The sequence below is a fragment of the Cannabis sativa genome, chromosome 5 (assembly GCF_029168945.1).
Source record: "Cannabis sativa cultivar Pink pepper isolate KNU-18-1 chromosome 5, ASM2916894v1, whole genome shotgun sequence".
In the NCBI taxonomy this organism is placed as follows: domain Eukaryota; kingdom Viridiplantae; phylum Streptophyta; class Magnoliopsida; order Rosales; family Cannabaceae; genus Cannabis; species Cannabis sativa.
In genome coordinates, this window is record NC_083605.1 from 75,700,270 (window position 1) to 75,724,579 (window position 24,310).

A 24,310-nucleotide genomic window follows, 5' to 3' on the forward strand; every position below is an offset into this window, starting at 1 on the left:
AAATTAAAAAGGGTATACTATTACCATCTAATTTTCTCATTTGTTATTTAGATTTTTTTTTTTTTTTGACATATTGTGTTATTGACATTTTTATTATTACCTCAAAAAGACAAAATATAAAAATGATTTTATTTTTTTAGAAAATAATAATCAATGAGTAGTAATTTAAGGTTTAATACGAACATGATATGAGATTTTGTAAGTTCTACTCGTGTCCGTATTTTATAAATTATTTTGTATCACGGGTTATGTTTGTGTCAGTAAATTTTTAGTAAATTTAAAATCTCAACACGACACGACAACACAAATTACCACCCCTAATTAGAGATGAAATTAAGAATGTTAAAAATAAAACACAGCACGAATTATATTGGTTCGAACACAAGATTAACTTCAATCGAGCTTCTTCAAACAATCTTCGATCAAACATTCAAAACACTCAAATCTCATACAATAACTGTGATTTTCAATACAACTTCTCACAATTCAGTCTCAAAACTCTTCTACAATAAATCCCATTTTCTCATTTAAATTTGAAAGATAACTTTGACATCAGTTCAAAAAGTGATGTTCTATCAACTCATTCCACAAATGAAACAGCTTGAACAGATTGAGACCAAACAATGCATAGTAGAGTTTGCTTTGCAGAGCTAGATAGAAACATCACAAAAGTTCATTTCAACAATGGTCGTTGTTCTATCCCATGTATTAAGATACACTACTACAGTCATAAGTTACTGCATTAAATTGACAAAGCCACAACAAGTAGATAAGAAGTACAAGTTACATTTCGAGATAGCTTCACTAATTTAATGGCTAGATCACAGTCTCACATGATCCTTGATTCCATTTTACTAATGGCTTTCTCTATAGCAGGTACATTTTTGTAAAAGGTTGACCATTGTTCTTCTGTCAAACTGATCCCTGTAACAAAACGAAACAAAACAATACAATCAAGTATTGGTAATCGATCGGATAACTTTTGAAAATGTATTCAAGCAATCCATGCAAAAGTAAAGCATGATCGGAAAATGATTCACAATATCTCACAAGAACAAGAACAGCTACACTACTCGATCGGATAACTTTTGAAAATCCACCGAAGTAACCATTACTTGTATCAAAAACACAAAATGTTTTCTCTCAAGTGGTTTGGCTCCACCATTTTGTTAGGCAATGGGATTAGTATGGTGTGCTAGCATATAATATATAAAAAGGGTATTTGAGTGAGAAATGGTATGCAATGAATTGAGTAAAACTCTTTGCATCAAAGGGGCCGAAAGGCTCCAATAGTTTGTAATTGGTTTTCTCACATATTCAATATACAATTCTCTACTGTTTTGCTATCTTTTCTGCTGCTGTGTTCGGGTGTGTTCGGCTACTGGTTTGAGTAATTTGGCAACAGATTCTTATCAGTTTGCAGCCTTAGCATCTCACCTAACTACTTTCTACAACTCATTAGTCAAAAGGTTCCTCATTTTTACCTCTTTACAAGAACTTTGAAGCCATTGATATCATCAAAACTTGTTCCACATAATCATAACTAATGAAATAATTTTCAAATTCATAATTCATTTATTGTCATGACAAGTCTAATTTTCATAATAGCATTACTAGAAGTACCCTTGACTTAATTTTACACACCTAAAGTAGTTGTAGTTTGATACTAAATAATAACTAAACATAGTAATAAGCTAGTCTAAGAAATCTACATAAATTTCAGAGCCATTAAACCAAACAACCATATCAATAACACCCTTTTCACCTCTCAACTAGCTAGCTAGAACAATCCAAATCCAGTCATATTATCATATCAAAAAGTGGAAAATTTCAAAAGAGAAAAAATAAAAATAGTACCTTTAGAAGTAGGAAGCTCCTTTCCATCTTTCTTAAAGTATTCCCTAATAGACACCAAAGTTTTCCCTCGAAAATCCTGAACTGTCACCTTCCTCTTCTCTGATAACTGGAACCAAAAAGAACCCATTTTCTAATTATGCATAAAAATCATACCTTTAAGTTTTCCCACTAATTTTCTCGAGAAACAAACAGAACCCCACATAAAAAAAATCAAACCTTGCAAACAATTAGATTGCCTTCATCATCGTACTCCCCATCACCGGTCTGCTGTTCTTCTTGTCCTTCTTCTTCTTCTTCTTGTTGTTGTTGTTCTTCTAGGAAAGATTGAACAACTTTCTTAACGAAAGCCTTGTAAGGAGGTTTGGAGAGGTCGAGGTTGAGTTGGTCGGAGGCTTGTTTTCGAACCTTGTACTCAGTGACGTCATCCATGTTGGATTGTTGAAGAATGGAACGCACCGTTTTGGTGATCTTCTCTTCCATCTCTGCTTCCATTTTTAGGGGCTTTGCTCTGCTCTGATCTCACAACAACAACACTGTTTCACTTTCGGAGAAATGGAAAATGAGAAAATCAAAATCAAAATCTTTTTTTTTTCTTTTATTAATTCTGTGTGTGCCGCCGCACCATAACATATCTTACGTGTCAGTCACTCATTGGCTGGCCGTAGAAAGCTGTAAAATCAAAATTATTTCTTACAAGAGTTTGGCACAGCTGTGGTAAAAGAAGTTGTAAGCTTGGTGTTTTTTTAAAATACTTTGTAGTAAAGTTTTGAAGGCTAACTACTTTTCCATTAAGGATGTTTTGAAAGCAAAGTGTGGTAATCATGTTTCTTTTGTTTGGAGAAGTTTGATTTGGGGCGAGAAAATTATTTTTAACAGTTATCGATGAGAATCGGTAATGGTAATAGTGTAAAACTTACGGATGATCCGTAGTTTCTTTGTCTTAGGAGCTTCAAGATTTATGATAAACCGAACATTTTAAGTAATTTATTTGTAATGGGAAATTTGAAATTTCATGCTTACAATATCCTATTTTTTTTTTCCTAAATCCATAATTATTAAAATTGGTCATATATGACCAAATTACTAATTTCCCACAAATACCCCTCCTATTTGAAAAACTAAAATCAAAAGGCTCAAAAGTTCTCTCTCTCCCTCTCGCACGGTACACCCACACCCACCACCATCGGCTTCACCTCCGACGACGAAGGATGACCACCCACCGCCACCGATAGCACCGCACGACAACACACGACGACGGACGACCACCCACCGCCACCAGCACCGTTGTCGGACCACTCCGATCGAGACCCGCACGGTATCGCACAAAAACCTCTTTTTTTGGATTTTTAAGGTCGGGCCCGATGGGCCCATCGGACCCCATCGGACAGGGCATTAGGCCCCTCAGACGGGCATCTGGCCCGACCTTAAAACCCAAAAAAAATTGGTATCGGGCCCATCGGACCCGACTTCAAAACCCCAAAAAAATGCCCCATCAGACGGCATCGTACCCTACCCCTTAAAAGCCCAGAAAAATTAAAAAAAAAATTTCAATGTAGAAAGGGTTTGAGTTTTTTAGAGGGGTATTTTTGGGGTTTTAAAAAAGTGGTCATATATTTTCAATGTAGAAAAGTATTAGTTTAGGGAAAAAATATTAAGTATATGTAAGTATAGAAAATTAAATTTCCCTTTGTAATTGACCTAAAGCTACCTAATGGGCAGTAGGATGAGAATTTCATTCAAGCTAACTTTAATATGGATGATGCTAATCTTATTTTGCAACTCCCAATATACAGATTGGGAATTAGAGGATAAAGTTATGTTGCATTATAGTAAAAGCGAAGAGTATTCGATTATAAACAAGTGGTTGCTTGGTGGAAATTTTTGTGGCAGTTGAAAGTCTCCCAAAGGTGAAATATTTTGTGTGGAAGCTTGCTCACTCATCGCTCCCAACTAATGTAGGTCTGTCATCTTGAGGTATTAACACTGATCCGTCTTGTCTGAGGTGTTCGGGAGAGGCTCAGGAAAATATTTTTCATGCCCTGCGGAGTTGCAATTTGGTTAGACATGTGTGGAAACTTTGTGAATATACAAAACAGATGTGAAGACTTGGAAACGAGGATGTTTTGGAAACGAGCATCAGTCGTTACATGTATGTAATTGCTAGCCATACATGCTCGTTTGCAAATGGGAATCCAACAAAAATTTCGAAGGTTTCGTATTGAGTCCAATCATCTTGAAGCTATTCAATTAATCCAATGTAAGGAAGATAGTTGCAAAGATGTTGATAGGGTTCTTTGTCATATACGAAACATGTTATTATTTGATTTTGTTCTTGGGACTTCATTTGTACACCGTGAAATTAATGGGGTAGCTTATACTTTAACCAATTAAACTTTGTTGCACAAAACTAGCGTAACGTGAATTGAGGTTAATACTTTTTGTACAAATCTGGCTTTATAGCGGGATTTGCCTAATCCTTTATAATCTTTCTTTGAATGAATAGATTGGGTTAAAAAAAATAATAATGTAACATTTAATCATGATGTAATGTATATTGCTAAATTAATAACAATCAAGTCATTTAACTCCTAAACTTTTTTTTTTTTAAAAAAAACATTTAACTCCTAAGTTTTTTTTTTTTTTTGATTAAAAATATGTAAGTTACATTAGTATTGATTATCTTAGCTAATTACAGAAACCAAAATGATAGAATATTAAAAGTCAAATTTGTTAGAATATTGTTATTGCACATCTTCCTTTTCTATTATAGAAAAAAGTGAAACATCTCACTATTATTTACATTAAACATTACATAAGTTTATTAAAATTCACTTCCAATTAATCAAAAGAAAAATCACATAACGTGATTAATGTTGAAATCTTTTCTTATAATTGCAATTGTGCTAATGTGGCTACAAATTTATTCGACAATTATTGTGACTAGTGATTACAAATTTAGGTCAATAATATTTTCTAGTTTCTTTTTTCTAATATAAAAATGTGAATCAATGTATTTTGTGTATGTGCAAGTGCAAGTGCAAATATTAAGTCATTACTATTTGTATTTTATAACCAACTAAGCACTCATTTAGACACTTTATTATATCCATTTAGAATAAAATGTGAATTTTAAAATGCTAACTATAAAAACTCAAATTTCACACTACTTTTTCAGCTTATATTTAACCAATCATAATTGTTTAGTGTTGTTTAAATAAGATGGTTCTTTGGTGACTTTATTATTACCTTACATTTTCAATAATAAGACACATTTTAGTATTTACCTTAAGTATATATGGACATGGAAATATATGTTTTTCTTTTCATAGTTGTAAGAACAAAGTAGAGGAATTTCATTTCTTCTTCTTCTCCTTCTTCTTCTATTTTCGCCTTTTGTTGTAAATATTACACACAATTATATTCATAGATTTCTTGAAGCAAAAAAGAATTTGATCTTGGGTTTTGTTTTTGGATAGAGGCTAAAAAAGAATATAAAGTGAACTGAATTGAATATTTGTATAAATATGAGTTTCAAGTAGAATCATGAACACTATTGTTGGATATATATATATTTTCTTTTCTAATTGAAGTATTTATATATACATTACATTGCACAACTTGAGACTTAAACTCAGGGCTCCCCATAAACACTATGACCACTTTAAGACCACTTTAAACTAGCCTCAAGTAGTTCACTATTGTTGGATATGAGTCCTTGCTTAACTCCCTATGGAATTGGCGACATGGCACTATATTATTTGACAAGCTGGACAAGAAGATCTCAAGACAGTTATTTCGGTTAGCTTTGTTAGTCTAAGCCTATATACATAGTTGTGTACTGTAATAAAGTGTAGCAATATGAAATGTAATACTTGTAATTAAGAGAGTCTAAGATATTTTAGTAAAGATGATATTCTTCAAGGGAATTTCTTAAAGGTTTTCTATTAGTTTTGAAAATAGAATTTCATCTGATTTGAAAACTTGATTCAAGGAACGATTCTTTTCTTCGAGGAAGTTCAAAAGAGGATTAGGCTCTCTTATTTGGAAAAAGTTCAAGTCTCTATAAATTTCTTGTGTCTATTTTAATTGTTGGTATTTTTTAAATTCAATTTATGTTTTCTTTATTAATATTTGCACTAACATTTCTAATTACGTTTTGTTGATTAATGGGTTAACAATATTTTGAATCTTATATTTTGTAAAAAATATTAATTGGGCTAACAAAATAGATCTTGTATTTACTAAAATAGTATAAATAAGGCTTTAAATTCAATTTTCGACATTTTTTTTTTGATATAACAAACTTGAAAACAATTTCAAGCACGAAAAGATATATAAAACGTAACCAGCTTTGTCATAACACATCTATATCGAGCTATTATTTAATTTTATTTTACAAAAAAAAAAAACCATATAGTACTATTTTAAAAAATACATAGTCCAATTTATCATTTAACAAAACAGAAAGTCCAATCAGTAACTTTTACAAAAACACAGAATTCAAAATAATATTTACCTAACTTAATCTAACAACAATACAATATTAAAAAAAATCATCATTTAAAGTAGAATATTGAGAATACAAGTGTACAAGATTAGAATTAAAAACAAAACCTATCAATATCAACAATACAATGTTTCATCATTCCAACTTTGTTTTTGCAATGGTAAATTGTAAGTTGTTTTTTTTTTTTTACCTTTATGACTTAATCTCTTTGGCTTCTTCCAAAGGCAACTTCATCCAAGCTTTGACCAGTTCTTTTATACCTACCACCAGATTCAACAAAACCAGGACAAGGTCTATAAGCCTTTATTGGCCACCAACCAAACCCTGGAAATGTAGCAATTCCACCTTGAATTCTTCCTTCACCATTGCAACCCTTCTCTACTTCTTCTCTCCCACAAGCCTTACAACCACTACTCCACAAAATTGGTTCACACATTCAAAAACAAATTCACTAAAAGCAAATAAGAGTAAGTACTATTTTAGACCTGTCTTTTACAAAAATGTTTTGTTAAATGACAATTCAGATCTAAACGATTATAAAGAGCAAAGGTGGCGTTTGGTTGGAGTAATAAAATAGAATAGAATGGAAACAATCTTTATTTTTTTCCTTTGTTTGATTGCTATTAAAGTATTCTAATAGAATAACCTTTCTAATATTTTGGTCAAATGATCATTTTATTTCGAAAAAGAATTCTAATCTATCAATTTCTTTTTTATAAATTTTAAATTTTATTCCATTCTATTTTTATTCTTATTCCTATATTTTTATACCTCACAAACAAACCCTAAGGATATTATTATGTTTTTGTTTTGATCAAACATAAGAGTTAAATTCTCATTTAACAAAATAAACAATTTTATTGAAAACCTTTAGTACTAAACAAACTACCCAAAATGGTATTAGCTATAAAGATGATAATGCTATTAGCTATCTTCAATTTAAAGCTTTGATTTTTAATTGTTAGCTTTTACTAAATACAAAATCCACAATAATATTTACCATTGAAATAATAAAACTAGAAATAATTATGGCTGTGCTATCTTCAATTAAACTAAGATTTGATAAAGCTTTGATTTTTACCATCAAAATTCATCATTAATGGAAACCCAGTAAAGAATTTGAGTCTGTTTTTCAGTTTTGGAGAAATGGGTTTTCAGTGAAGTACCTTAAGGAGGTGTTGTTCCCGTCTTCCATGGCGGAATCATCTGAGGAAGGAGATGAAGAGCCTTGTTCCACGACAGAAGCTAATCTGCAACGAGTAGAAGAAGAAGAAGAAGAAGAGAGAAAGTTGAGATGGTTTAATGGCGGAATCTTGAGAGTTGTTGAGGTGTTTAAGGTTGTAGTGTTAGAAAAATGAAAGGAGAAGGGTAAGTGATGAGGTCTCCCAACTGAGACCACCGCCATTTCCATCTCTTCTCAGAGAAGAGAGCTCACCTCACCCCTTTACCCACCAAATATGTGAGGCCAAGAAGAATGTTTTTTTTTTTTTTCTCTTTAAAAATTATGTTAATATTATTATATATGGCTGCCAAAATATGACTTTCTTTATGTCGTTTTTCTATAAAAACGACATTATTTTCCCATTACCCGTGTCGTTTCTATTCTTACTCATTACTCCTTTGTGCATGTCGTGTTGGTCCGGCTTGGCCTAATTCATATTTTTTTGTGCTTTTTAAAATGTGGGCCGTATCGTCCTGTGCTTTAAAGATTATGAGTTGTGTAGGGCCGTGTTGTGTCAATATTTTTGAATGGTAGGCTTGACACGGCCTGTAAACTCGGTATTTTCATATCATGCTCAAATTCGTGTCAGTCTGTTTTTCTTAAGGAAGTCTGCCCATTTTTATATACAGACTCAAATTTATATTTTACTTTCATATTTTTTTATTGGATTAATTACCCAATATATATATATATTATAATTTCAGTCATATATAATTTTTAACAATATTTTATAAGTAAATTATTAAAATTTAAATATTTACTTATAAATATATAAATTTTATATCACTTTATAAATAAATAAAAATAATTTTAGTTTTATATTATTTTTAATAATTTTAATTATAAAATTATAATATTCACTGTTATATTTAAATTTTATTATTATTTTAACTTATTTATAATTGATAAATACATATATATTAATAAGGTGTCTACACATTTGGTACCATGTGTTTTATCAATGTGGAATTTGATCCTCTAAACCAACTTATTATTCAACTCACTTAAACCAACTAACTTTATGTTATGTTAGTTAGTTAGTTGGTGCTATCATTGTTTGAGTTGGGCCTATATATAAGTCTAGTCTTTTCACTTTAAGATATGGTTGAAGAGAGAGAATAAGAGAGAGGATTAGAGAGAGTTGCTTAGGGTTCTAAGCTGAGAGTTCTGTTCTTGAAGAGGGTCAGAAACAAGGGGTGTACTCGTGCTCGTGCTGGTTTCATGTCAAAAATTCTGGCCCGTATTTCCGACACTACTACAACTACTCACAATAGGTTTAACTTAACCTCAATAAAACGACATCATATTAAGTGTAGTTTATCTTAGAGGCTTGAGGTTTTACTCAACATCTAAAAACGACATCTTTTTTAAGTGTCGTTCATCTAAGACGTTTTGAAGTTTGACTTGACCTCTGAAAAGTGAGGAAAATTAATATGAAGAAATGAAATGAAAAAGAACAGATCTTGAGAACCAAGCAAAGCAATGGCAATGGAGGAGAAGACCCAACTGGTCAAACTTTGCATAGCTGCAGCGTGTGAGAGCAAACACAGCGTGGACCAATGGCGGAAGCAGAAACGAACTCTCGAACGCCTACCTTCTCACCTCGCCGAAGCTCTGCTTCACAGTCTTCTCTCTCGTCGTCTCCTCTACCCTTCATTACTCGAGTATGAAGAACAAAAATAAAAATCTCATTTTTTAATCAGACCCAGATATGATTTTCTCCAAAAATTGGATTTTGATCGATTATGATGTTTTAAAGGTATGATTTTTGATATGGGTTTCTGTTTTTTTACTCAGAATTTTCAAGGACACTGTGGAGAAAGTTGATCTTAGAGATCATAACTATGTTGATGGAGAATGGATGGCTTATATTGGAGCTTTTAAGTATTTGAGTTCTTTGAAAGTTGCAGATTGTACTAAGCTTAATAATTCTGCTCTTTGGGCTATTTCAGGTATATATATATGATTATATGTGATAATATTCATACTTTCATCTATGTCTTGTTTTGTTTTGTTTTGATTAATTTCTGTGTTTTGTTTTTTAAAGGGATGAATAGTTTGAAGGAGTTGGATCTTTCTAGGTGTTCTAAGGTTAATGATGCTGGTTTTAGTCATGTTTTATCTATTTCAAGTTTGGAGAAATTATCTGTTTCGAAAACTGGTCTCACTGCTAAAGGACTTAAGCATATTTATTTGCTTAGGAACTTGATTGTGTTGGATTTGGGTGGTTTGCCTGTTAATGATATGACATTGAACTCAATTAAGGTACTTATCATTTCTCAAATTTGTGCTTTTTTATTTTTCTATATATGAAAATGTTGATTTAGTCTCTATGGTTGTTGAAACTATGTAATGGCTATTCATGTTTTTAGTTTGAATAAATTGGATTCTTACCCAGTTCACTTGTAGGATTTTGTCCCTTTGATTTATTTTTGAGTAAAAAATTCTCATCGAACTATGAAAATAATTTATTGAAGAGCCACTCGTATAAGCAAGTTTGTAATTATTTCTATAGTTTGAGGATAATTTATTACAAAAGGCAAAAAAAATCAAGAGGCAAAAAAAATCTTATTTGTTCTTTTAGTTTTATTTCAAGCTTGAAAGTTTATGGAACAATAAATTTTTTGGTTGGGTTTAGTAGGCTTATGTTTTACTCTCAGAAGGAATAGATTTTTAGTGCTTTGGCTCATGTTGTTATTTCCTTGGTTTTAGGGACTCACAAAACTACAATACCTTGATCTTTGGGGAAGTGAAGTATCAGACAAAGGGGTTTGTGTTCTTCAAGTTCTTCCCAGTTTGAGTTTCTTGAATCTAACTTGGACCAATGTTAGAAAGTTGCCAAATTTATCGTCACTCGAATGCTTGAACATGAGTAACTGCACAATTGAATCTCTACTTAAAGGGAATGGTGATAAAGCTCCTTTAACTAGACTTGTTATCTCCGGTGCCACCTTCATAGACGACTCTGAAGCCTTTATGCATACCGAAATGAGTTTTCTGTCGTATCTTGATCTATCAAACTCGTCACTCTCAACATTTTGCTTCTTACCCCGTCTGAACATGCTGGAACATTTGAATCTCAGCTCTACCATGGTGGGAGACGATGAAGTCGAAGAGTTTGCAAGTATAGGCGAAAATTTGAGATATCTTAACCTTAGCAAGACGAAAGTAAGCAACATTGGAATAGAGATCTTAACCGGACATACTCCCAAACTCGAAATATTATCCTTATCTGACACATCAATTGATGATATAGCCATCTCATACATCAGCCTAATGCCTTGTCTGAAAGAAATTGACTTGAGCAATACAAACATCAAAGGTATGAAATTTGTGTGAATTATGTAAAGTTATTATAGTGATAGTGTGATACAATGATCCTAGTTGGCTTGACTTTTAAAATTGCTGGTTGGATTATCAGTGAGTTTCAACTTTTAGTAGAAATCAACTTTAGGCCTAGTTTAGCTGAGCTTCTGCTTATGCTTTTAGCTTCTCGGGAAACTCTTCATGGGAAAAACCAACAACATAAGTACTTTTGACGCTTCAAAACTCCGAAATCAAAAGATTTTCCCGAGAAGCAAAAGGCGCCAAGCCAAACAGGGTCATTTATAGTTTGGTTTATGGTTATTATACAAGTTTTGTTGAGTGTGTATAACAAATATCTTCAGGTCTAATTTACCAAGATGGTGGCCCTGAGATGGATCCAATTTTGTCATTGGAAGCACTACAAAGGCTCAAGAATTTGAAGAAGTTGAATTTGGAAGGAACCCAAGTGAGGGATTCAGCTCTCTCCTCTGTATCAAGCTTAATTGAATTAACCCATTTATCACTTAGAGATGCATCCCTTACAGACATCTCTCTATCCTACATATCATCATTAACAAAACTAACAAATCTAAGCATACACGACGCGGTCCTTACAAGCTCGGGGCTGAACTCGTATCAAACCCCCGCATCACTTAAACTTATGGATGTCATGGGGTGTTGGCTCTTGACTAAGGATGACATCGTTTCGTTTTGTAAAACTCATCCTCACATTGAGGTAAGACACGAACATGTTCATGTAATTCCGTCAGACCAAAGTTGTTTGAATCATCGTTCATCCCCTTCCCGAGCAACACAATTTCGTCGGGAGAATATTAGAAAGATGCCCATATCTCCTTGTTTTGTAGGTAAGATATTGGCATTAAAGATGTCATCTTTTTCACTTAGCATTTTTTTTAACATTTCAAATCTAATCATTTCCTTTCATAATGCTATGATATGAAACAGATCAAAGGTTAAAGTACACAAGGGAAGAGCTACTTGGGTTGCAGCAATTTGCATCTTTATCCCCTACACCGCCTCCTCGCGATGGTGATTAGCCGAATGTCAAACTCGAATTAGCCGAATTACTTATAACCATTGTTGTAGTAGTCTAATTGCTAAACCACAAGTTGTTTTCTTTTCATCATTTTTTAGATTTATACAATCCAAAGGAAAAATATGAAAGAGTGTGTCAAAATCTGAATTGTAGTGTTACTTTTCTTAAACCAGTTTTGTTTTTTATGGTACCAATCAGAGAATAAAAATGTGTTAAAAAAAAAAAGACCAATGTATAGTGAGTGACTAAAGTATTTGTGTATGTTTGAAAAGTAGGATTAAATTGCAAAAATATTAGAGCATGTTTGGTATTGTTTTCTGTTTTTTGTTTTAAAAAATTGTTTTTAGAAATGAGAACAAAAAATAGTTTTTGAAGTTTTTAAAACACAAGTCATGTTTGGTTAGTGATTTTTAAAAACAATATTAACCAAAGGTAAATTGGTTTTTAGAACAGAAAACAACATTTTGTTGTTTTCAAAATTCTTGTTTTTTGTAACTTTGTTTTCTGAAAGCTGTTTTTAAAAAATAAGGCCAAACAAGCCAAATTGTTTTTAAAAACAATTTTCTGTTTTTAAAAACAAAAAACTGTTTTTTAGTTATGATGCCAAACATGCACTAAAGTATTTGTGTATGTTTGAAAAGTAGGATTAAATTGCAAAAATATTAGGTTCCACCGAGACTTGAACTCGGGTTACTGGATTCAGAGTCCAATGTCCTGACCACTAGACCATGGAACCCCTTGTTGATATGTTATTTGCTTTAAAATTTTTATATGAATATGAACAAACGAAAATTAATTTAATATTTTCAAAATAATTCTTTTCTATTATGTTTCACTCTAGTTTTGTTTTTTTAAGGTATTCTTTGGACCTTGCATTAAAAACGGACCCAAAAAAATATCAAAATTTGATAAGATTTAATTATATATAAATGTTTGGCATTCATTAGTCTGGTTGAGTAGGAAGATGAAAGCGCAGGGTAGGCAGACATGAGTATTCGTTTCAAATAGGTAAGTCTCATAGGTCGTGAGGCATACATTGAAATAGTCTTTTCTTTTTAAGAGCTAGTCGAAGAAGGCCTATAGACTAGATCAAATCATTCATGAACCCTAAGTGACGACCCTACACTCGTAACTCCTCCGACACGTGCCCTAATCGTTGCGCTGAAGTTCATTTCTCGATTTTTCTTGCACTTATGATTGTTTCCATCCACCTTTGACCTTAATAAATCGAATATGAAGGAGTCAATCAGTAAGCGATACGAATTCTTGGTCAATTTCTCGCGATCGAAAGTTTCCTTTTTTTAATCGAATTAGTTTGGTGTGAAGCTACATTGTTTGTCTTTGATTTGTGGACCGATAAAATTTCTGATATTGATCAACCAACTCAATGAAGTTTGGCAAGTATTCCTTTCAATTGAGCACTTTCTTTGTCTTGGTCTAAATTCAGCTTCACCCGCTATAGCATTTTAAATAAGTAGTTATTGAGTTTACTAATCGTGTTAATTTTTCTTAATCAGAAGTACAACACAAGACCTTAAGGAATTAACATAGAATTTCAAAAAGTAACCCTTTTCCTTTTTTAAGACAAAAATGGCCTTTGGTTAGGCTCTTCATTTGAAAAGGGAAATTTGAAAAAATATGCATGAAATACCTTAAAATTTTTTCCCTAATCTAATACATTTTAAAATTTAAAAAATATGACTACTTTACAATAAACCCAAAAATACCCCTCTCATTTTCAAACCTCAACTCTCTCTCTTCCTCTATCTCTCTCGGTTGTTCTCTCACCATCTCACCCACACCAACCCTCTTTTTTTTTTTTCGTCGGATGTGATTTGGGCAAAATCTAGATTCGGGGTTTGATTTCGTCAGGCCCGATGCAGCCCGATGTCGGTCCGATGGTAACCCAAAAAATTGAGGAAGACAAAGGCCCGATAGTGGGCCCGATGCATGTGTAAAAAAAATAGAATTTGATATGGCTCGATGGGTCCGATGGAGCCCGATTGCGTGTGTAAAAAAATAAAATTTAATATGGCCCGATGGGTCTGATGGGCACGATGGGCACGATGGTGGGCCCGATAGTGGGCCCGATGGTTGGCCCGATAGTGGGCCCGATGGTCTACAGTGTAGTGAAAGAGAGAAGAAAAGAGAGAAGGTAATGTAAATGGGAGTATTTTAGGAATATTATAAAATGTGTCATATCCCACAAATATCAAATATTATGAGTTTAAGGGAAAAATTTCAAGAATATGTAAGCATAAAAAATCAATTTTCCTTTGAAAACAAGGTAAGAAAGCTCATGAAAACAGTACAAACAAATCACTTCACTAACATAACTTTTTCTTTTCTTTTCTTTTTTACAATTTTTTCCCTTTACAATTAATCTACTCACATTTCCAGAACAACTCAACTTAAAATCCACACTTTCCCAGAAAATCCCATAATCTTCAAAACCATAATGGTTCTCTCAAAACTCTAAAAGCCCTAAAACCTTAGAGAAAACCAAGGTAAGGAAGGTGTGTATATTTGAGGCATTAATTCCAGAAAGAATGGTTGAAAATATGAGTCAATTAAAAAGAAAAATGAAATAAAATGACCTCTTGACCATACTACTACCAAAAAAAGATGAAAAAAAAAACTAGGGTTGGAGAAAAAGATTAAAGACGATCTGCAAGAAAAATGATAGTGAATTCAAGAAATTTGCTCTTGCAAATAAGTGCCACTGATCTTTTTTTGGTAACTAGTATTAAGTATATCATTGTTATGAATTATTCTTTACTTGATTTGATTTGATTACCCATGGAGAATTTCTTGCTCCAATTCTCCTTCCATTACAGAGCTGTGATGATGCACCATATACCATCTTCCGTTATGGAACTCGAAGACATTAGTCACATTAAAAGGGCCAGTGTCCACATCGACGAACATTTTCATGGTAACCCAAGCCATGTCTGTAAGTACTCGAGCTCGAACATCCCTAATCTGAAAGTTGACTCCTTGATCCCAATTAAACGCAAACTCCCAACTTTGTATCACAGCAGTATACCTGAACAATAAACGGACCAGATTAGACGACAAAATAGATCTCATCATCGACATCAAGCCACTTCAAAATCAAAACCTATCATATTAAGCAGGAAAGAACAACAATAAAGGGCTTGTTAAGATAATATCACTTGTTTATGGCCTAAATTCCTTTCCATGTTTCTAGGGGATTCTCCCTCTAGCTAAAGTCAGTGTAGCAACACCTTTAAGAAATGTTTGAGAATTCCTATGAAAATGACAGAACATTGGAACCATAAGAAAATCAATATTGCACCATTTATGTTGCACAAGATCGAATCGGGAAAAACTGTAAATAACTTCTAGCAAGTATAACATCCAAAAAAGAACAACTTTCTTCCATTTGTATTATCATCCGTTATAAGAAAATACTTTCTAAAAGGACAGTTAATCACGCGTGTGCTTGTGTGCGTGTGCGCGTGTAGGGAAACAAAAAGGCAAGTCCCATTAAATTCACCGAGTTGAATTTGAACTAGTTCATTCTGCATGATAACTAATATAACTAACAAAGTATATTCTTCGATATAAGATTCGTATTTAAGCAAGTCGCGACAATAAAAATGAAATCAAAACTGGGCAGACTGTTGCTAAAAACAGAGCAAGCATAAATAATAACAAAGACAGAAATAAAAAGGTGTTTTCCCATAATCGGATGAATCATGAACCTACGTAAATACTTTCATTCCATTCCCTACAAAATAACGAAAAGCATTCGTACCCTGAAAAGAGCTCTCCCGAGGCATGAACACATTTCACATAATCTGCATTCATCCAAAAACATCTCATTGCAGTGAGAGACCTTTCTCTAATGATGCTAAAGAAATCATTGTTTATATTCACAATTGCTCTGGTTGCAGCATAGTAAGCTTTCCACCCATTCACTGGTGTAATAGTATCCTGTTCCAATGTAAAATCCTACAAAGTACAGAAAAGAGTAACTCAAATCCTTAACCAAACCAATCTAATACAGTAAACAAAGGTTCAATCTAATTCAAACACTATTAAATTCAAGATCATCATAATTTCAGTCTAAACCCATTTCAAAATATCATTCAAACACCATAAAATGGTTCTAATTTCCTACATTTTTCTGAACAATCAAACAAAAGTGACTCCATCAATTAATGTTTCCATCTATACTACATAGAAATCGAATTCAAACAATCGAAATTCAAACTTGAAAAAATCAAAATTCATAGATAAATACCTTGTGATAAAGAGCCTTCCAGGCATTATCATCGTTAGCAGCTTTCCTCATCAAAGAATTAGTCATCGAAAGACGACAAAGGCTAGGGTAATCCAAATAGCTAAGTGCATGCGTTGTAATCTCCGGAACCAATTGCTCCATCATCGAAGCCCCAGTCTTTCCATTCTCCAACATCTCCTTACCACCACCATTCAAATACGGCGCCGTTTCGGACTCCGAACTCCCTTTATCACAACAACAGCAACAGTTACAGAGCTTCTTCTCCTTTTTCGTCGTTTTCCTCAAACTTCCTTCTCCGCCGTTGGATTCAACTCGTTTGGAGAACGATCGGACGGTGAGGATGGCGATAACAGTGAAGAGTAGAGCTACAAAAAAGGGTTGAGAGAAACTAGAGGCAATCTCCATTCATAAGACATGAAAGCTTTTACTTCAAAGAAAAACCCTAGAAAAAAAAAATCTGGTTTGAGTGGTTCTCAGGGTATAGATTGTCAGAACGGCGTCGTTTTGGTGGTTCTTCAACTTAGTTTTGGGGTCTTCTTCTTCTTCTTCTTCTTCTTCTAAAGCCCTAAACGTTTCAAGTTCGAATTTGCAGAGTTTTAGAGAGAGAAAGTATGAAAGAAAGAGAGAGAAAGAGACGACGTTTGCCTCTGCGGTTCTAAGCCGTAACGGACTCACTTGAGAGAAACGGCTCCATACAATTCGTACAGTGAGAACAGTTACTTCTCTCTCCTTTGAGGACAATTTCGTAATTTCTTACTTTTTTTTTAGTTTTTTTTATTTTTTTTATGGGAAATTTTATTTACACCCCAAAATTTTCTAAAGGCACCCCATTTTAATAATTTTTATTTTATATAAAATTTATATCTTTTTTTTTTTTTTTTTTTTGAGAAATTTCACTGATATTATAAATTGGAATCATTTACAACATCAGAGAAAACAGGATAGGGAATTTCTCCTATCCAAACAAAGTCTTCATCCAACCCCAAAGCATATTTAGCTAAGCCATGTGCTGCTTGATTAGCAGTTCGTTTCACATGAGTAACTAAAACTTGAGGGAAAGAGGACAAAAGACAACGAATATCCATAATAAGATCAGAAAAGCATGATAAATCGAAATTTAATCTGTTTAAGGCATTTGAGACCCGAGAAGCATCAGTTTCAATATGAGTAAGAGGAAATTGTGATTGCGAAACCCAGTTGACAGCGTGAAAGAGCGCTTTTGCTTCCATCTCATCCGATTTAAAACTCCCTTGTACTGCCTTAGACAAAGCAGCCAACACTGTTCCATGTTGATCTCGAAGAATAGCCCCAATACCCAACTTCTTTTGCTCTATATTAGTAGCAGCATCCACATTTAGTTTGTAACCATTACGCACTGGTGGTCTCCATCTTTGAACATGCTGGTCTGTAGCAGAAGTTGAAGGAGAAGATTGATGACTACTGGTAGCAGCAACAGGCGGAATCTGCAACTTAGCTTTGTTGAAGTCTTCATAGAACTTAGATGCATATTGAACTATGGCAGTCGGATGTCTAGGCTGTCCACCATGGACAGCTTTATTTCGATCAGTCCATATGCCCCACAGAACACAAAGAAGTGTCTCAAAATTTATATCTTTAATTGTACTAAATTTTTTTAACTTTTTTTTTCTAATTCATATTCTTAAAAAATATACCTATCAAACAAAAATAAATTATATTTTAAATATTATGAGGAAAAAATTAAAATAATTATATAAAATTTTCTTAGAAAAAATTAAAAAAAATATACATGAGTTAGAAAAAATTATGAAAATAAAATCAAAATAAGTATTGAAATTAACATAAAATAATGTGAGAAAAATTTTTTAAAAAAATATTAAGAGTAATTTTTAAAAATTATTTAAGTTTATATTTTTTTTAATAATAGGGTGTACTTATCATTTTGTGGGGTGTAAATAGAACTCCCTTTTTTTATTTATATAATGTTCTAAACGTTTTAATTTTTTTTTAAAAAAAATATAGGAAATTTATGTGGTACATTCTTTAAAGAAGTGTTTCATTTAGGGTGGTTGATTGGGTGGTACAAAATTATAAATTGTAGCTTTTTTTTTAAATCAAATTGCATGTATGTTTTTTGTAATTTTTCAAACTGTAATTGTACTGCGAGATCTTAAAATTTCAAAAATTACACCGCGAAAATATAATGTAGAGCGATACGGTTTGAGCAGTTTATACTATTATTATTATCATATATTGTAATAAAAAAATTAAAAATCAGTTTTAACAATTTTAAAAAAAATATATTAAAGTTTTCATATCATAACATATATATTGATCATTAATGTAGATGACATCTTAGTCAAGAAAAGTGATGATATAGATCTAAATCAGCTTATTGAAGAACTTAGTTCAACCTTTGCTTTGAAAGATCTTAGTTTGGTAGACTACTTCTTGGGCATACAAGTTACTAGATCCTCATATGGCATCTTACTCTCTCAAACTAAGTATCTTCAAGACATACTTCACAAAACTGATATGCAAATGTTAACACACAAAACATTCTTATGAACAATGTCATTAAACTCTCCAATTATAAAAGTGAATATGTCAAAGATGTTACCCTATATATGTCCATTGTTGGATCCCTCACTCGACATTAATTTGCCTGTTATGCTAACAAAGTGTGTCAATATATGCAAAGCCTGTTGCTCACACATTGGACGGCTGTGAAGAGAATTCTCAGATACAAAGTTGGGACATTTAGATTATGGTTTATTGTTCAAACCTACTTTAGATTTCTCTCTAGAAGTGTTTTGTGATGCTGATTAAGATCCACCACATAATACTGTGTTTATTTTGGAGAAAATCTTGTTGCCGAGAAATCTCAGAAGCAAGTAACTATAAGCGTTCATTGTATAATTGATGAGTTGTTGAACTCAAATAGTCTTTGATTAGGATTATATGTCATTAGCAAGATTCAAGACTCATTCATGTAAAAGAGAATAATCTCATTATCATATATTTTATAGATAGCTACAAAATTTGATCAACAGTTAAAAAAATGTATCTGATTAAACTATTGCTACAAATGATGGGAGTGACTAACTATAGATCAAAGTAATGAACACTGTCATACTGCTACTCACAAGGATCAACATCCACCCTCTACTTGTTCTTTTGCATACTTTATCAGATTGAGAAGATGGTCTAAAAAATGTCAAAACTTGTACCGAAATTATCTTCAAAATCGCGAAACAAATGAAGAAAAGACTGATTGCTAGCACTGCAAGCTCCTTGCTTTCCAGGCTGGCTTGAACATCTACAATCTTTTCGATTTCCGATCTGTGTTTGTGTAAAGAAAGAACAATTTTTTTACCATGTCAAAAGGGTGAAAATGATATGAAGAGAATGAGAAACAAGTTATTTTTCAAAGTAAAACTAACCTCAACAAGTTGTTCTCTTTTGCCAAAACTTCCAGCTGAGTTGACACAACAGTTTTCCATGACTCAAGATCAGTGACTGCTTTTTCCTGAGTTGACAATGCTAAATAATTTAAGCTTTCAACAAAATAAAAAGAGTAAATACTATTTTAAACTATTTGTTTTGCAAAAATTACCAACTGGACTCTAAAACCGGCCTTGAACTTCAGTGGATTATAGGAAAAAAATAATTTAGGCCCTTATTTAGAAAGAAAAGTGGTATTTTCAAAATTAGTAAACAAAATGTGTATTTTTTAAAGAGAATTTTATTTTGGGCTCCTAGGCTATTTGAGCTTTAGGCACAGGCCTAGTCTACCTATGCGTAAGACCAGACATACTGGACCCTCTGTTTTATAAATGACAATTCGGACCCTGTTTTTTTTAAAAAAAAAAATAATACAAAATAGTATCTTGAACTCAATATTCGTCAAATTAAAAAATTAATAATAACCTAACCTAGACTTTTTTGCATCTATTCGTGCTAGAAATTGAGGGTCCTATTTGTCATTTAACAAAGCAGAGGATCCTATCGGTAATCTTGCAAAATACAGAGTCTATAATAATATTTACTCAAAAAAAAATGAAGTGAAAATTGTATGAAAAAGAAAAAGAAAAAGCAAAGTTATACCATTATCTCCTTCCATCCCAAGAGGTCTTTAATGTCTCTTTTGCTTTTGTCCAAAAGCAATGACATCCTAGAAATCTCTTTGTCAAGTCCAGGCATAACATCTTTTTGTCTCTGATTCATTTCTTTGATATAGTTCTCTAAAACAGACAAGTTCAGCTCAAGTGATCTCACTTTCTGCATCAAAATCTTTAGAACACTGTCACCGGGAACTCTCCCATTCGGTTGTTGTCTAACTTCCATAACAGGATCAGGAAAATTGGTTGTGACAATTGATAACTTAGTCTTGCTCACATCAGCAGCAGCAGCAGCAGCCGGTTTAAGTGCATCATCAGCGGTTTTTAGGCCTGCTGCACCAGCATTTCGGTTCCCATTATGGACTTTAACAGTTTTTTGATCAGTTGAACTAGACATTGATTTTGAATGAGGCATTGCAGTTGAGTTAGGCTCTAATAACTTGTTTGAAACCGGTTCAGCAGAAGCAACAAGATCTTCGAGCATTCGTTCAATTGCATCAACACCATATACCTCTATAAGACTAAGTGTGCAGTAAAACTCTGATCCATAATGGCTTAGAAGATTTAACTTCAAGTATCTCACCCATCTTGGCTCAGGAAGCTTAAAAGTTTGAGCATGTTTTACATTAGAAGCAACAAATTTCCCCAACTCGGTCCACATTTCAGTTGGATAGCTTAAACTCCCAGACAACTCAAACTCCTTGAAATTCGAAGAATAGTGTTCAAAGTTGGCAATTTTCACAACATCAATTAGAGTTTGTTCAGCAAGTTCAATCACAACAAATTTTTTAGCAACAGAACATGGATTTCTCAGATACTTGTCATTGTCTTTTTCCAATATGCTGCTTGGCCCTTTAGCTTCTTTGTTATGAGCCACAACTTTAGCGCCTTTTGATGCAGCTGCATAATTGTACTCGGCCCCATCAAGTTCACGCCGGTGAGTGATGTTAACGAGCTGAGTAGCAGCAGCAGAAGCAGAAGCAGGAGTGTCTTGGCCTTTTTCTTGCTTTGTTATGTTTCGAAACTCGTCAAGATTGAGATAAGTGGGATGATGAAGTACTTTTCGATTATTGAGTTCTTCTCCTTCTACTTTGTTCTTCTCTTCATTTGCTTGTTGAACTTTACATACTAAAGCTCTAAACTCCAACACACCCCAAACTACTTCTAATCCTTGTCTTTTGGGGACTGAGTAGTTTGAAGTTGAATAATTCTGCTGGTTGCTCTTGTTGGTAGTGTTATAGCTTTTAGAGGTATTAAACTCTACAAGCATTTCGGTTTTGTGTTTGCTGGTTTTGTTTTCAACATGAGAATTGGCATTCTTGCTGAGCTGACCACTGTTGAGATTAGTATTGCTGATTGTGCTTTTGTTGTCATGAAGTAAATTCCCTGCATAACAAAAGACATCAGTCAATACATTGATTTGTGTAAAAGAATAGCATTTCAAACACCATTGGTATGGCATGTTATGATAACAAATCAACTAAAATAGCTTTCATTTTATAGGCCATCTCATTTTTCGCAAAATAACCTTTTAGACACCCTCGAAAAGCACCTCTCAACACTAAGATGGATAAATATATATCATGATTTATACTATATATAGAATTTGTATGTGGGGATTCTATACTAATTAATATTTTCTAGAATAGATAATCATACAAATTTCTTATGTAGATTTGAACTGGTGACACGAGAGATTTTTAATCCTCTACTCTACCAATTGAGCTACCCCAAACATTCATGATGCATTATCATCATTTTATTAGAGGACTTGGACTATGTCAATTAAAAAGACGAAAAGGAAATTACATTGTTAATTATTCTAATTGTATATTGAGATTCCTTATGTTTAGGTCTTTCAGGTCGGTTGTAGAGTTAGAATGAACAAGAAACATAACAAATTAGAAAACGCTACGAAATCCATCTCGAATGCCATTGTGCAAAGAAGTATCATCATTTTGCAAAGAACTTTCTGATAAAGGAAACAAATTACTACACACTCTAGTTTTTAGATTTCTAAGTCTTTTCTCTAAAAGAAAGAAAGAAGCTTCAAAATTGTTTGTTTCAATTTATAACATGTTCAAGTACTCATGATCATATGACCAATGATAAAGAAACAATTTTTCATGTATAACACAATGGACTTTGTTTGAGCATCCAATAAGAGAGGAAATGAGAGTAATAACTTTAACAAGTTTTACAAACACAATTAACTAATTACCTAACAAACTCAAACAATTAGTGGGATTATTTTACCTTAACAATTTCATCTCATTCCTTATACATTCTAAAGGTTTAAACTTTCTTTATTTCTTATACATAATCATGATAAACAGAAAAAGGGTTTTGCCTAAAAAAGGAAAAACACAATAAGGGTATTAAACCCCAATAACAAATTATCCAAATTCCAAGAGCATAGTACACAAAAATGCAATTTTGAACACTACCATAACCAAAAAATCCAAAATTTAGAAATGGGTCAGCAAGTAAAAGGGCAAACAAATCTTTATTCCACACATTCATAAAAATGATTAGAAATAAAAAAAAAGTAAAAAAATTTACCTCCATTGCCATGACTAAGGCCAAGCTTAGAGTAATACAAAAAAGCAAGACACCAAAGGGAGAGAACCAAAGACAAAGAAAGCTCATAAAAACTCTTCCTTTTGTTGTTGTTGTTGTTGTTATTGTTATTGTTGTTGTTGTTAATGTTGTTGTTGTTGTTGTAGATGTTCTGACATTTGACTTGTAAAGAAGATGAACCATTTCTAGGCTTCTTCATCTCTCATCCGTACACACACACACACAAACACAGAAATTTGCAACAAGTGATGATTTTTGGTTTTTGGGTTGGTGTTTTGTTTCATCTAGAAGAAGAATAGAGCCCAAGAAAAGTGGAAATGAGAATAAAGTTTTGTCCTTTATTTTTGTGTATATATATGTATATATTTGTGTGGAGAACAAATAGTTTATGTTAGTGAGTAAAGAAGTCTCCAAGTCTTTCGGAGAAGAAGTAGTTAGTTAGTGGTGTTTAATGAAATGCATAACAACAAGCAAGGAGATCAAAGATCAAACAAAGACCAAGCTTCACTCCATACCATATTTTTATGTCTTGTCTTGTTTTCTTTGATTTGATTTCATTACTTAATGTGTTCTAATTCTATTAATTTATGTTTTACTTTTTTTTTTCTTACAAATGTACCAAATAAATAACTACATTTTTTTTTTTCAAAAATAACTACATTTTCTTTGTCTTTTTAAGTGTATTTTTTTTTTTGGAGTTGAGAATGGCACTACAAAGAACAAGTCAAAATTTCCCATTTATAAAGGCTTTTCTATCTCTTTCTTCTTCAATTTGATCTCCATCAAATAATGGGATTTTATTATGTCAAAAAAAAAAAATAATAGGGTTTTTTTTTATTAACTTGTTTGGTTTATTTTTTCCCAACAAAAGATTGATGAAGTAGGTTGTTAATAGTTTGAGTAATTTATGGCATAAATAATTAAGTATAATTCTTGGTAGCGGATAAATATTTAAGTTTAATTTTTAACAGTAATAATACTTAAGTTATATTTCTTGAACTTCCATACTTGATTGTATCACATATTTATTGACTTAACCCGTAACGGTCAGGGTCAAATACCTACGAAAATTTCTAAAATATAACTTAAGTAATATTACCGTCAAAAATTAAACTTAAATATTTATCTAGAACTGAAAATTAAACTTAAATATTTATGCCGCAAATTACTTAATCCTTGTCTCCGCTCCGTTTCCCATTTAGACAGAAAATTCCCGCCCAATTAGGGAGCGAGTATCCACAGGAATTCCCTGTCTAAATTTTTATGCTGAATAATAATTTTAGAAAAAAAAAATTGCACTTAGTTTAAACAAATTATTATTTCAATCACATGAATTTCAATAATATCTTATTAAAAATCAAACAATGTTGGAATTTCCATTTTGACCATTTTAATAATTGAAGTTACCCTT

General features: G+C 32.6%; 6 protein-coding genes and 1 non-coding gene across 7 annotated transcripts; 1 reads left to right on the forward strand and 6 right to left on the reverse strand.

Moving 5' to 3' along the window:
- Positions 1-501: 501 nt before the first annotated feature.
- On the reverse strand, positions 502-2,457 carry LOC115717337 (RNA polymerase II transcriptional coactivator KELP). Its single transcript, XM_030646309.2, has 3 exons — positions 2,074-2,457; positions 1,858-1,963; positions 502-924 (listed from the first exon to the last, which is right to left on the reverse strand). The coding sequence occupies exons 1-3, from the start codon at positions 2,347-2,349 to the stop codon at positions 830-832; spliced, it is 477 nt and encodes a 158-aa protein (XP_030502169.1). The 5' UTR covers positions 2,350-2,457; the 3' UTR covers positions 502-829.
- Positions 2,458-6,400: 3,943 nt separating this feature from the next.
- LOC115715771 (uncharacterized) lies at positions 6,401-7,874 on the reverse strand. Its single transcript, XM_030644443.2, has 2 exons — positions 7,531-7,874; positions 6,401-6,774 (listed from the first exon to the last, which is right to left on the reverse strand). Exons 1-2 carry the CDS (start codon positions 7,773-7,775, stop codon positions 6,564-6,566), a joined length of 456 nt encoding a protein of 151 aa, XP_030500303.2. The 5' UTR covers positions 7,776-7,874; the 3' UTR covers positions 6,401-6,563.
- Positions 7,875-9,002: 1,128 nt separating this feature from the next.
- On the forward strand, positions 9,003-12,174 carry LOC115717399 (receptor-like protein 53). The gene is made up of 6 exons (XM_030646366.2): positions 9,003-9,250; positions 9,384-9,538; positions 9,634-9,851; positions 10,299-10,908; positions 11,255-11,758; positions 11,859-12,174. Exons 1-6 carry the CDS (start codon positions 9,069-9,071, stop codon positions 11,948-11,950), a joined length of 1,761 nt encoding a protein of 586 aa, XP_030502226.2. The 5' UTR covers positions 9,003-9,068; the 3' UTR covers positions 11,951-12,174.
- Positions 12,175-12,613: 439 nt separating this feature from the next.
- Positions 12,614-12,685, reverse strand: TRNAQ-CUG (transfer RNA glutamine (anticodon CUG)). The gene has a single exon. It is a non-coding gene; the product is annotated as a tRNA-Gln (tRNA).
- A 1,587-nt stretch (positions 12,686-14,272) lies between these two features.
- On the reverse strand, positions 14,273-17,030 carry LOC115717150 (F-box protein SKIP8). The gene is made up of 3 exons (XM_030646099.2): positions 16,220-17,030; positions 15,731-15,927; positions 14,273-14,995 (listed from the first exon to the last, which is right to left on the reverse strand). The coding sequence occupies exons 1-3, from the start codon at positions 16,622-16,624 to the stop codon at positions 14,743-14,745; spliced, it is 855 nt and encodes a 284-aa protein (XP_030501959.1). The 5' UTR covers positions 16,625-17,030; the 3' UTR covers positions 14,273-14,742.
- Positions 17,031-17,121: 91 nt separating this feature from the next.
- LOC133038522 (uncharacterized) lies at positions 17,122-18,833 on the reverse strand. Its single transcript, XM_061116690.1, has 3 exons — positions 18,819-18,833; positions 18,720-18,728; positions 17,122-17,754 (listed from the first exon to the last, which is right to left on the reverse strand). The coding sequence occupies exons 1-3, from the start codon at positions 18,831-18,833 to the stop codon at positions 17,122-17,124; spliced, it is 657 nt and encodes a 218-aa protein (XP_060972673.1).
- A 356-nt stretch (positions 18,834-19,189) lies between these two features.
- LOC115715889 (SUN domain-containing protein 5) lies at positions 19,190-24,222 on the reverse strand. The gene is made up of 4 exons (XM_030644566.2): positions 22,882-24,222; positions 20,306-21,705; positions 19,642-19,727; positions 19,190-19,540 (listed from the first exon to the last, which is right to left on the reverse strand). Exons 1-4 carry the CDS (start codon positions 23,096-23,098, stop codon positions 19,300-19,302), a joined length of 1,944 nt encoding a protein of 647 aa, XP_030500426.2. The 5' UTR covers positions 23,099-24,222; the 3' UTR covers positions 19,190-19,299.
- Between the last annotated feature and the right edge of the window lie 88 nt (positions 24,223-24,310).